The sequence below is a fragment of the Chinchilla lanigera genome, unplaced genomic scaffold, assembly GCF_000276665.1.
Source record: "Chinchilla lanigera isolate Chin_1 unplaced genomic scaffold, ChiLan1.0 scaffold00080, whole genome shotgun sequence".
Taxonomy (NCBI): domain Eukaryota; kingdom Metazoa; phylum Chordata; class Mammalia; order Rodentia; family Chinchillidae; genus Chinchilla; species Chinchilla lanigera.
The window spans coordinates 116,983-130,146 of record NW_004955481.1 but is presented as its reverse complement, the minus strand read 5'-3'; the positions used below and the strand labels follow the sequence as shown (position 1 = coordinate 130,146).

Here is a 13,164-nt window from a genome sequence, read left to right as displayed (position 1 = left end):
GGAAGAGGCAGAAAAGGCTGAATTTTTAAACCCCATGAACTGGAAAGATGGCCAGGCTGGGGTAAAGTGATTCAGTCAAGGGGATGTCAGATTAAAGAAGGGAAAATAAGCTTTAGAAATACTGAGTTTCAGGTAATGGTAAGAACATGTCCATGCATAAAAGGGAGATCCTGTGATGGTGGTTCCCCATGCTGCTTCTGAGGACAGTGTTCATGGGGAGGTATCTTCTTTTACTCATAGCTTTTGCCCTCAAGGATCTCCCACTCCAGCCTTTTCCTCTGTGAGTTAGGCTTCTTGTGAGTGACCTAGTACTTATCTTTCAGCCAGAGATGGAGACAGATCCCTGTGAATTTAACTACAATGACACTTTGGTGCTGAAGAAGCACCATGTAAGTGACCATGGTAATGGGTTGTCACGGGCTCTTATCTGGTCACCAGGACCATGAGAGTACATGGCTTAGACGATCTATAGTGAGAGTCAGGAGACGAAAGATGGAAGAACTAAAGCTCCAATTCTTGAAAGCATGCATCTGGGTACCCAGTGAGGCAACTGTTATCCACACAACCAACTGGGAGCTTGGGCTTTAAAAACTTCACCCTGCTCAAATCACTTCTTACATTCTTCTTATTTAGTAAAATATCCATACTTGAGAGCTCGTGTTTCCTAGAGTCTGGGTGGCAAAATGCAATGCAGCCCACTATTTATAAAATTTAAAAAGTTGGTAGTCACCAACTCTGGAACTGGAAATGTCTTCTATGATGTGTCTTTAGTTAACTTCACTGTTTTTCATCGCATTTCACCTATTTCTGAAAAATTCAGACCAAGGCTCATAGTTTCACAAAATAATCCTTTAATGTTGGACTACAGTGGAAATCTCAGTGTTGCCATCACTTAGAGCTGGCCCTTCATATTTGTGGTTTCCATGGATACAACCAAGCAGGGATTAAAAATATTTAGGGAGACTTGTGCCTGTATCAAACATGTATATATTGTTTCCTGCCATTAGTCCCTAAACAATACAGAATAACAACTATTTGCATAGCAAGTATATTTAATAAGTATTATGGGTATTCTAGAGATGGTTTATGTTATGGAAGGATGTACCCAGGTTTTATGCATACTCTATGCCATGCCATGCCACATACAGGACTGGGACATCTGAAGGGATTGGTACCTAAAGAGTTCTGGGATCAGTGCCCTAGAGATACCAAGGAATAACTGTTCGATGACATATGTTTGTGAATGTTGTAAGAATAGAGTTTGGAGCTGGGGAACTGTGCCTTCCCTTTACTCTGAGGCTTATTTTTCATCCTTTAGGATCTTATATACCCAGACTACAGCCATGCCATCATGTGCACAGTTGTAGGTTCCTTTCTGGAACTTTGGCTTCACAAAAATCATCTTTGCCTCTAACTTTTAAATGTGCTTTGTTCCTCATTTGTGTATAACATTTTGCTTCCCAAACTGAAGAATTTTATATCAATTCTTCTATCTCTGAATCTTTCCAGTGTGATTGTTCTTACTCATTAGGAGTAAGATTTATCAAGTCTTTTCCTATTATGCCTCAATCTTAAACAATTTTCCCATTAATTGTATGTGTCCTGACATCCTGGCCTCTCCTGGATACTGCTATGCTTGGAGGTTGTTATCAAGACCTCACTTGCTTTTTGTCACCTTTGGCATCTTTGAACGTTTCTCAGTCTGCTGCTGGTGGAAGAGAGACATGCAATTGAGAGCCTCAGGAAATGTTTCTTTTGTGACTACATTTGTTCTGCTGAGCCTAACAGATTCTCCAGCCCTACAACCTATCCTCTTTGTCATCTTCCTTCTAGCTTATGTAGCTACTATTGGTGGCAACTTCAGCATCCTTGCTGCCATCCTCACTGAACCCAAACTCCACACCCCCATGTACTTCTTCCTGGGGAACTTGTCTCTGCTGGATGTTGGGTGTATCACTGTCACAGTCCCTGCCATGTTGAGGCAATTCCTATTCAATGACAGAAGCATCTCCTATAGAGCCTGCCTCTCACAGCTTTTCTTCTTCCACCTCCTGGCTGGGGCAGACTGCTTCCTGCTGACTGTCATGGCCTATGACCGCTACCTGGCCATCTGCCACCCACTCACCTACAGCACCCGCATGAGCTGGGAAATCCAGAAAGCCTCAGTGGGCATGTCATGTGCCTGTGCCCTCATGAATGCACTGGCCCACACTGTTGCTTTGTCTATGCTGAAATTCTGTGGCCCCAATGTGATTAATCACTTCTACTGTGACCTTCCTCAGCTTTTCCAGCTCTCCTGCTCCAGCACCCAACTTAATGAGAAGTTGCTCTTTATAGCAGCAGCCTTTATGGCTGTGACACCATTAGTACTTATCACTGTGTCCTATGCCCATGTGGTAGCTGCAGTCCTGAGAATCCACTCTGCTGAAGGCAGGAAGAAGGCCTTCTCCACATGCGGCTCCCACCTCACTGTGGTGGGCATCTTCTATGGGACTGGTGTCTTCAACTACATGAGGCTGGGTTCAGTGGAAGCTTCAGACAAGGACAAAGGCATTGGCATCTTCAACACTGTCATCAGCCCCATGCTGAACCCACTCATCTACAGCCTGAGGAACCCTGATGTAAAAGGTGCCCTGTGGAGGATGTTTACAGTGAAGTAACTCCTAAGTGTGATTCATTTCTCCTGGCCTTCATGAGTGCAATGGCTCCATACTGCTTCCAAGAATTATTGCAATTAATGCAAGTAGAGTATTTATTTGTTGCAGTGGAATAAAAAATTGACAGGACTGAAAGTACAATAAATAGAATGATACCTATATGTTACCTTGTGATTAACATGTGTAGGGTGCTGTTCTATGTGACTGCCCCTTCTATTAGCTCATTTAATCTTAATAAATATATGAGGTAAATAGAGATTTACAAATTGTGGTTTAGGAAACTGAACTTTGGAGAGGTTCAGTCACTTGCCCAAAGTTCCATAGCTGGTGAATATCAGAGCTTATATTTAAACCTAGGTACAAACTACATCTGAAAATATTTCCCCTCTATAGTACTAAATCATTCTGAGGAGGATGGATGTTTTAAGCAGAAGCAATGAGATGGGCAATCAAGAGTTAAAAAAGAAAAGTAATAACAATGTGATGGGAAATATATTTAAGTAAGTACAAATATGAATGGAGAATGATTTGTTCCAAAGCAGCAGGTACAGGCTGAGGGAACTGCTGGGTATCATTTTAGAAATAAAAGAATACAAAAGAGAACCCAGTTTTGAGAGAACAGGCACTGTTTAGAAAGGCCTATAAAGATGAGACAGAGTATCTTCATATTGGGCCACCAACAACATAAAATAAAGGTAATAAAGTTAATTATGGAGGCAGGTTTACCTCTTATGTGAAAATTTCACTGACTGAATGGAGAACTTCGCTACTTTAGCATAAACATGAAACCAGACAGTTCTTTTTTTGGTGTAAGAATAATGATACTTCATGTACTCAATATCCAGGTCTAAACAGATGTTTCTATAACACAATAAAATGCATGATTATTAAAAATTGGAAAGTATGAAAGATTAAAATAAAAGTCACCCATAATTTCATCATTGGAAGAAGAACATCAGAGACACTTAGCATATAATTTATTAATAATACATATTGACAAAAATAAGAATTATTTTATATGTAGACCAGCAATCAACAAAAATTGAATAAATTAATACTTGCAATTACCGATTACCTATGTGTTGGTTAATGAAAAAAGCCAACTATTAAAATTTAGCGCTTAAGTTGAAATTAATTGTGAGCAAAGGTATGTGTATATATATATATATATATATATATAGCTACAGAAATATTTTTATACAAGCATGTATATGTCTACAATGTTTGTATCTTTTCTTATACATATGGAAGTGCTCAGAATTTATTAATGAGGAAATGAATTGTGAGCCATGCAATGGAAGGTGAGTTGGCATCTGCCAAGTAGAACAGAGAGGAAGTCACCAAGCAGTGTGTAGCCTTGTCACGAACACTCTGAGAGCATTGGTGGAGTAGGAGCTAGATGTAGAGGGAGTTGCAGGGAAGGAGAAGTAAAAAAATGCAGATGGCAGATTAAGAAAACTCTGGAGAAGTGAAGCAAGATTGAAAAGCAGGACATGGTAAGGTAGCCAATGGTGAAACAATAATAAGGGTGACCGGATATTTTGTAATTCTGTTTAGAGATGACAGCAACTGTATGTTTATATGACTGCCAGCAAACAGCAGCAAAAGGGGAGTTGGTTAAGATGCTCAAGATCAAAGAGTTTCTTGAAAGAGTGAGGTGCTAAGAAATGTGAAAAAATGGTAATAACAGAGATACTTGATGTTAGATCTTCTATGTAGTGACATATTTTTAAAGAGAAAGTACTCATTAAAGTATTTACTGAAGGTAACATTATAGAATATAATAACTAAGTTCAAGGTTCTAGGTAATTGTTATCTCTCAGTTATTTCCTTTGTTAATAAATAATTATGTTTAACAACCTTCTCTTTGGATTGTGAAAATGTCTACTCACCACACCTTCCCTGATTGAATTTGCCAGCTTATTATAAAGCCCAAAGATCTTATGGTCACCTACCTAGAAAAAGTTCAAGCACTGAAAACCAAGGTTACTTTGTAACATTCATATAAGGCTTAAGCCTATCTGTCTATCATCTATCTATCTATCTACTCAATCTTTTCATTTACTCATTCATCCAACAAATGCTCACAGAGATTCTACTAAATACTAAGTACTGTACTGGACAATAAGGTACAGTGAGAAAAGCTCAGTCTCTGCACTCAAAGAATTCAGACTGCTGTAGCAAAGTGCCACAGTAATGCTACTTATTATTACATAATACTTTTCATTACAGGGGCTGGGGATTTAGCTCAGCGGCAAAGCGCCTGCCTGGCAAGCGCAAGGTCGTGAGTTCGGTTCCCGGTACCGGAGAAAAACCAAAAAAAAAAAAAACCAAAAAAAACCACTTTTCATTACAGACATATTTCAGTACTATTTTTAGAGACACACTTCTTTCATGGTGGCTGTATGAAAAATGAAAAAATACCATGGTGTTAAGCATATACTAATACCACTAAATGTAGTAATATTTCCAAGCATGCAAAGAATGCTTCCCATTTGACAAAAACTTTCATGTCTAGCATCTGACTTGATTTTCAAGACAACCATGTGGCCTACAGTGGAGGTATCACTATTATTTTTTATTTTAAACATGAAAATTTGAAGTGTAATAGGACTCAGTTGTTTATGCTTAAGATCACAGTATCAGAACAAACTGTAGACAGGTGAAAGATGTTTCATTTAATGTTTTAGATAATTCTGAATGAATTTGTGTAGAGTCATTCAAACTTAGCAATACTTTCTACTAGAAAACACGATCACATTCTTTAATAAGATATGAAGCATCCATTTATAACCTAGAACCAAATTATAAACTTAATGGTAAAACTCTAGGAGTAGCTGCTATATTTTCAAGGCCAAAGCAAAGTACCCGCTATAGTTATTGTTATTTCAGTAGTGTCAGAATTTTTGCTACTTTTAGTAAGACATGCTGAATAATCTCATTCACTTTAATGATTTTATCTGCCATGAAGACTCCTTATTTCCAAATTTCAGATGTAAATATTGCATAGTTTAATAGACCTTTATACATGCATTGCGCATCATACGTATGTTAAACTCATCTTCCTCTCAGACTTGCTGTTCTAATATCTGTTCATTTAGACACCATAATTTATACACTCAATAATTAAAACTGGAGTTCATATTTCTTTGACTTACTTAGCATACTTAACAATTCAGGCAGCATGCATCTGTGAACCAATAAAAATGAACTAGAATCCAGTTGTGTGGTGCACACCTGTAATCCCAGCACTAGGGAGGCAGGAGGAGGAGGATCATTGGTGAGCACAGCCTAGGCAATTTAGCAAAACCTTGCCTCAAAATAAAAACTGAAAAGGACTGGGAATGTAGCTCAAGGGTAGCACATGACTGGCTTCTAACCACCATGTAGAAGACCACCTGGATGACTTTCCTTGAAATAAGAGCAGTTATCTCCATTTTAGTTAAATCTGGCCCTATTTCCACGTATTGATATGTACAGTGCTTGCTAGGACTTTTCTTTATCCCTTCAATTGGCTTTAAGCAATGCAAATTGATCCAACTGAGGTGCTGATGTGTAGTCTTTGAAGCAAGGTGACAGAGCAGTGTTTCCCCAACCCTGCAGCTCCCAAAAAACATGTCTGAGCTGAGGCAGAATGGAGAGCTGTGCTCCACGCTGTCAGCTGGGATTGAGCCTCGAATTAAGAGGCTATGACTTCTCAGAGTTTGAAAGATTACCCAGCAGAGCTGAAGCACCAATCCTAAAACATCACATACTACCTCAACTGTGTCATGCAGATTACTCTTTCTGATTATCCTTCTCTGTGTATATTGCAGAGGTGATTTCAGGAATTCCACCTAGCCCAGCTCATGACACTCATGTGCTTCTTACCATTCTCACAGTCATTCATCCTCAAGCTACTCCCTTCTTCACAAATTAATAAAATCTGGGATCGATCCTGGGTCAAGGTCTTTGTTCTAGATAGCCATCATCATAACCTGACTCAGGACGCCCTTGGTTCCCCACCATTTTGGATATGTCATTGTGTCTTTATTTAAGCCATGGGTTTCACTGGGAGTGGTAGATTGAAATTAACTTAATAGAATTCCAATAACTTTTCCATGGGATTACAAATATAAACTTCCCAGACCAAGAAGGGCTCTCTTACTCCTGCACTAAACAGACAAACAAAAACAAATGAAAAGCATCCATAGGTATTAATGTACTGACACTTGTTTTTTCTCATTCTCTGTTTGTTGTCTCTGTGATAACATTTCCATGTGGCTCTAAACATTCTTACTCTGAAATTTGTCTCCTTTCTGGCTTTGATCCTTAAAATTGGTGCTTAGCCTTGGTCTTTAGTGATAGAACCTCAGGTTTCCCCTTTTCTTTTGCACACTTAGGTCCCTTCTCAAGAAACAGCAACTTGCAATGACTGCAAGGAGTTGCTTATTTTTCAGGGCTCAGGGATTCCAATATGGTGACTGTGAACCACCTCGAACAGCCAAGTGCTTCAGAAATAGTGCTAAGTAGGCCTCTTGGAAGAAAGGGTGTGGATCAGGCTGAGATATAACATGTCTTATTGTGAATCTGTACAAGGCATCCCCACGTGGGTAAGAAATATATGTAGCTACCATCTTTCCCTTGATCAAAGTACAAGAAACTTCATGATGTCACCAGTGTGTTACTCAGTGGTCAACTAGGAAATCATTAGCATATCATCCCTCAATGCATCTAAACACTATACTTATTAGTCTTCCATATTTCTATAAAACACTTCTTTTACCTGTTTCTTTCACATATTTTCCCCATCATGACCATTTATTATTCCCCATCCCCATTTTCCTCAATCATGACCAGGAAAATTGCCTATAGATGTGTGTCTAATAGAAAGTTGAAGAGTTGCTTACACTTTAAAAGTATATTACTAAAGTTGTGTGATTGATAATTCCATATGCTACCTCTCTGAGTCTGACTACAGAATAAGTCTTTGGTCATCTTTGACTAGTTCTTGAGTCTCTCTCTCTCCTCTCCTCTCCCATCCCCTCCCCTCCCTTCCTCTCCTCTCCTCTCCTCTCCTCTCTTCTCCTCTCTTTCCCTACCTCTCTTTTCTCTCTCTCTCTCTCCCTTCCTCCCTCTCCCTCTCCCTCTCCCTCCCTCCTCTCTCCTAAGAGAAGAAACAGTGAAAAGGCAGTGATCTGCAAAGTCAGGAATAAACTCTTCTCATGCTGGTGTCTGGTTCTCATATTTCCTCCAGTAAAACCCTGAGAAAATAAATTTGTATTGTGTGTTGTTTGATCTACTCAGTCCTATGGTATTTTGTTATGGTAACACAGGAAGACTAAAATAATAAGGAAATGAAAAGGATTTGGGGACAAGCATGAAGAAATCATATTGAGATTCAAGTGGTATAGATGCCTAAGTGGAAATACTGAATAAGGCGATGGACATAAGAGCCTTGAAAAGTCCAGATGCAGATAAATATTTGGTGGACAACAAAATACAGGTATCAGTTAATGTCATCAACTCATATGCCATCACTTAGAAAAAGTAATTTAAGAAAGCTAAGGGCCACCGTTCAAAGCTTAGTCTTCATAAGTGAACTAGCAGCTTAAAAAATAATAGTAAGAGTTCCATTTGGGTTATAGAAAGAGAAAGAGATGTAATACTGACAGAAAAGCCTGGAAAGACTACAAAATCACACATTTATTGATTAACTAAAAAACTAGGATTACATGATAATAAGATGAACTGTGTCTTTTAAAATAAACCACACCAAGTAAAGAGGGTACACATGAATGATTTCACCTTTGACCAAATATGGATGAGGTAGCTGCCATAAAAGTGTCTAGACTGTTAACCAACTCTTTAAGTGTGGACTAGCATGATAATTAGAATCCCTGTGAGCTCTAGACATGGGAAAGTCCATATTCACTCACCAGCTCTTTTCCATGGACCACCTACAGCACTTCATGAGAAAGATTTGGGGTAGGAATGATAAGTAAGAGAACCCCACCCCGCATTAGGCAGATACAAGAATCTTTTCTTCTTTTAAGTGAAGCAAAATGTGTTCACCCCATAAGATGGGGAAGAAAACTTTCTCTTCCTTTGGGTCCAGAGAAAATACTCATGGCTTCTTGGGGAGAAGTAGTAGTAAACCCCCTATTGTTGGTGGAATGGTGGAACACTAACTAGTTCCAGGCGACTGCTTTGGGAAAACAGAGATGTGTTGCCCCCGGGAGAGGGAGAAACTCATTCCCTCTCAAGAGCTCTACCCAAGATCCCATGTCTATAGGGCTCAAAGTTTTCCTTCTAGTGAAGAAGTTATAATGTAAGGGCACACTTACAGAATAGCAGACTTGTAGGCATATTATAGCAAAAGTTAAAAATCAATTAGAGGCCTGTGACCACAGGCTCTTGCTGCCTGCCATGTAGCTAGCTTGCTAAATTCAGCTAAAGCTTTGACTATCTAGACCCAGCTGCAATCCTTCAACAATGTGACAGGTCAAGCTGACTGTGTTTCCTTTAGTTAAAAGAATATGCATTGATTCCAACTTGCTTGAAGGATATCATGTTTGAGGAAGACTGGCCCAGTCAAGCACACAACTTTACTTGCCCTGCATACTCTCCCCTCATCCGCACGATATTCCTACACAATGGTAAACATTTCCTTTTAAGTGAGTTTGCTAAAAACTGCCTTGCCTAATGTATGTAACTAATTATGTATTCACCTGTTATCAGCTTTGTGCTTCCTGCTTGCAAATTATATTTAAACCCCATACCAAGCAGACTTGAGACTGATGATTTGAAACTGTTTTCCATTGGCCCACTGGTGTTAAATAAAGAGTCAGCTTCTGAACTCCTCGATGTAAAGAGTCTTCCTTTGGTTTTCTGCAACAGTAGTGGTGGGAACATTAAGAATACTCTGACTATGAAGTTAGTCTAAGATAGGTTGAAACAAGAGAAATGACCAACTGTCCCTATTTACACCACAAGCTTCACACCCAGTAGTAACAGTAATCTTCTACTGAGGAAAGAAGCATGGACAGAGAAGCCTGTGCAGACAGATGTAAAGATGTATTGAAAGCCAAAGGGAGGAGATCACTGAGAAAATCCCTTGTGAATGGCCTCAAAGACTGTGGGATCCTGGTGTCTTTCTCTTCTTTTTTGCTTCTTGACTGATGTGATGTGAGTACATTTGCTCTGCCATGTGATCCCTTCCATATACATCAGCACCCCCACAAGAAGCCCAAAGCAATGGGAACCACTTGATCATGGACAAAAACCTTCAAAACATGGGCAAATTTTTTTCTATAAGTTAATTATCTTAGGTAGTAATGTGCCACTTACCAGCACACACAAAAAAGCACAAAGAACAGATAACAATAAAAAGATTTTGAAGTATATATTGCACTAAGAGTAATAATGTCAACAAAATATTTATCTCATAAGTAGTTAGGTTCCAGAATATTTGAAAATTCTTTTTTTTTTTATTTTAAAAGTAAAAGAACAAAAACATATTAACAAACAGACAACAATTCTTATACCTAAATAAAAAGTAGAAAAACTACTCATTTTCTTTGGAAGGGGGAAAATGTATAAGCAAACAGTTTACCAAAGGAGTCAATGGCTATAGTCATTAGGGAAAAGCAATGAAACATCAGAGAAGTACTATTGTGTAGTTGATGTAATTATTAAAATTTAAAAGGCAATGATATTAAGTGTTGATGAGGATATAGAGGAATTGTTGATCCAATGCATTTCTAATGGGAATGCAAAATAGGATAGCCAGTTTGTAAAACAGCTTGACAGCCTTTAAAAATTTCTTTCTTTTAAATAAAATTAAACATCCCCTAACATTCTAGGCTTCACAAAGTGAAATGAACACATATATCCACACTATGTACTATATACACGTATTTATCATAGAATTACTTATAATGTCTAAAATCTGGAAATGAGCCAAATATTCACCAATAGATGAGTAGCTAAACAAATTACAATATGTCCATCTAATGGGATACTATTGAATGACAAAAGGAATGGATTATTAGCACTTCTCCCTCTTATTAATTTTGATTTCTGATGATTCAGTTACCTATGTCAGTGATGGTCTGAAAATATTAAATGGAAAATTCCAGAAATAAACAATTTGTAAGTTTTAAGTAATGTCATATAGTATATTGTTATAACTTTCTACTTTACTATTACCTACTCTTGTTATTCAGTTACTAGTGTTTCCCTTATAAATTAAGCTTTATCATGAGTAGGTATAGAAAAAATGTTTATCTTAAGTTGGTGCTATACATAATATAGATACCAAGTGGAGGCTTTGAGCATATCTCTCACTAATAAAGGGGAATTACCTTACAAGCAACACACATAAATCTGAAAAAGATTTGCCAATTTAATTTACCTAATTATAAGCAGTTTGTATACTATATGCTTCCACCCTTGACACTTTGACAAAGTAAACCATAAGGAAGGAAGTCACATGAGAGGTTGCTAAGGACTAAGGTGTGGAAAAGGTATTCAGTACAAACAGCCATCAGACAAATGCTGGGAGTCATGAAAATATTCTCCGGAGATGCTAGATCCATCAGTATATATTTTATCAAACACATATAACTTTATAATTAAACCAATTTAAAAAATATACCTTGAAAATCTGAAAAATAAATAAGAAAAGAGTATCATAATCACATATTAACTGGGGCATATCCTGAAAATCCAACTGTGGACTCATGTTCTGATCTCTACAAGTCACTGATGCTCTTTGGATCATATTTTTTCCAATATACAATACGGTGACTGTATCTTTTCTCTTCGTTGTAGACCTTAGAAGGCTGCAACGATGTCTTAAATCTCATGCTTTCTTAAAAGTTCAAAATAGTAGGCAGATGAGAACCCCTTAAGAATTGAGGTTGTTTGTCTGCCTCCAGCTTCTTGTGTAATCCCTGGGGAAGTTTGTTTTAGGGAGAAATTTGGTGCTAATTAGCTCCTTGAAGAGAGAGAACCAGGAGAGATTCTCTTTGTCTCTGCCTCACTCCCTTTTTAAGCTTTCTGGAGACAGGCCACCTTGGATCAGGCTAACAGTCATTCCCCTTTCTACAGAGTGCTGCAGGAAGGTAAGTGTCCCACAGACCTCTTCACCACTCCAGCCTTCCTATTTTCCTTCCTTCTGGAGTAAAGCTGGTGAAGGTCACTCATGATCTTTAAGGAGTTTTCCTTGTTCACAGGAAATTGGAAGAGTAAATGATGCCAGATTCAAGAAGAAATGATGAAATATGATGAGGTTAACCATTTGAGTGGTGAGAATGAAAAGGAGGGAAAATCAATGTATCTTTATACAGAGTCATATATATGACAAGGACCTTGAGAGGCAGTAGAGTTTGGCCAAAAAACTCCATTCAAAACAAACAGTGGCATGTGGACCATAAACAAGTTAATCTTTTGAAATTCACTTTTATCTGACAACAGTTTGTGTAGAGAAGTACAGGTTGGAAGTGTTGCTTCTGGTGAGTATAGGTGTGTAGCCTATTTAGGATAATCTGCAGCTTTTGTCTTGATTGATTTTAATGGTTCTTACTTAACTGAGGCAAGTTACTTCTTAATGCTGCAGATTCCTGCCCACCTCTTCATAAGAACATTCAGAAATCATTTAGTTATTACTTGTCTATGATGCCACGGGAGGAAAGGCTCAATTAATTAATAAGTTACATAGGAGAACTTCCTTGAGGAGATGGGACAATGACATGGGAATGACTTTGTGAAACAAATTGTTGATGTGTACAAGATAGAGAGTATATGGACAGAAAAAAACACTAGCTCAGTCACGGAGAGTGAGAGACCCAGCATACACAAGAATCCAGGAAAAAAGGACTCAGAGATACCTTCCAGAGCTTTGTCTCCCAGTCATAGCTGAGGGTCCATTGACTTCTTTTTTTTTTTTTAATGTTAAAAATAAAAGGAGGAAAATATTAACAGACAGTTGACATTTTACAACATAGCAAAGGAGCAGTACAGACAGTACAGAGTTACAAAAACAACATTTCAAGTGATAGAAATAGCATTATTCTCTTTACTACACACAATGTTCTTCATGATGCTCAATAGCAACTCATATCCAAGGCATATGGAATTAAACTATGGCACTGGAGTTGATAGTCTGGGTTTGAGACTCAAGTCTGTGAAGAGCTTGTTGATCTCAACTTGGTAAGCACCATTAGGAATTATTGTGACATCAAGAAAGTCACCTAAAGTTCTCTGGAGTCACCATGCCCACCTTTTACTGATGGCCTCCAAACTTCACACACACACAAATCAAGTTTTCCCAAACCATTTACTACCAACACTGTCTTCCTCATAGCTTCCTCATAGCTCAGTCCAATAACCTTGAAACCATCCTTGCGCTGTCTCTTTTGCAATACCTGTTGCCCAGTCCTGTAGTTGTATCAATAAAATATACCCAGAACTCTCTGACATTCAACAAGTAATTATTGAGTGAAAACGTGAATGAGTGGGATGT

General features: G+C 38.2%; 1 protein-coding gene across 1 annotated transcript; it reads left to right on the top strand.

Annotated features, from left to right (window-relative positions):
• The first annotated feature begins 1,724 nt into the window (after positions 1-1,724).
• Positions 1,725-7,209, top strand: LOC102030309 (olfactory receptor 3A2-like). Its single transcript, XM_005402912.2, has 3 exons — positions 1,725-2,644; positions 5,930-5,952; positions 7,097-7,209. Exons 1-3 carry the CDS (start codon positions 1,725-1,727, stop codon positions 7,207-7,209), a joined length of 1,056 nt encoding a protein of 351 aa, XP_005402969.2.
• Positions 7,210-13,164: the final 5,955 nt, after the last annotated feature.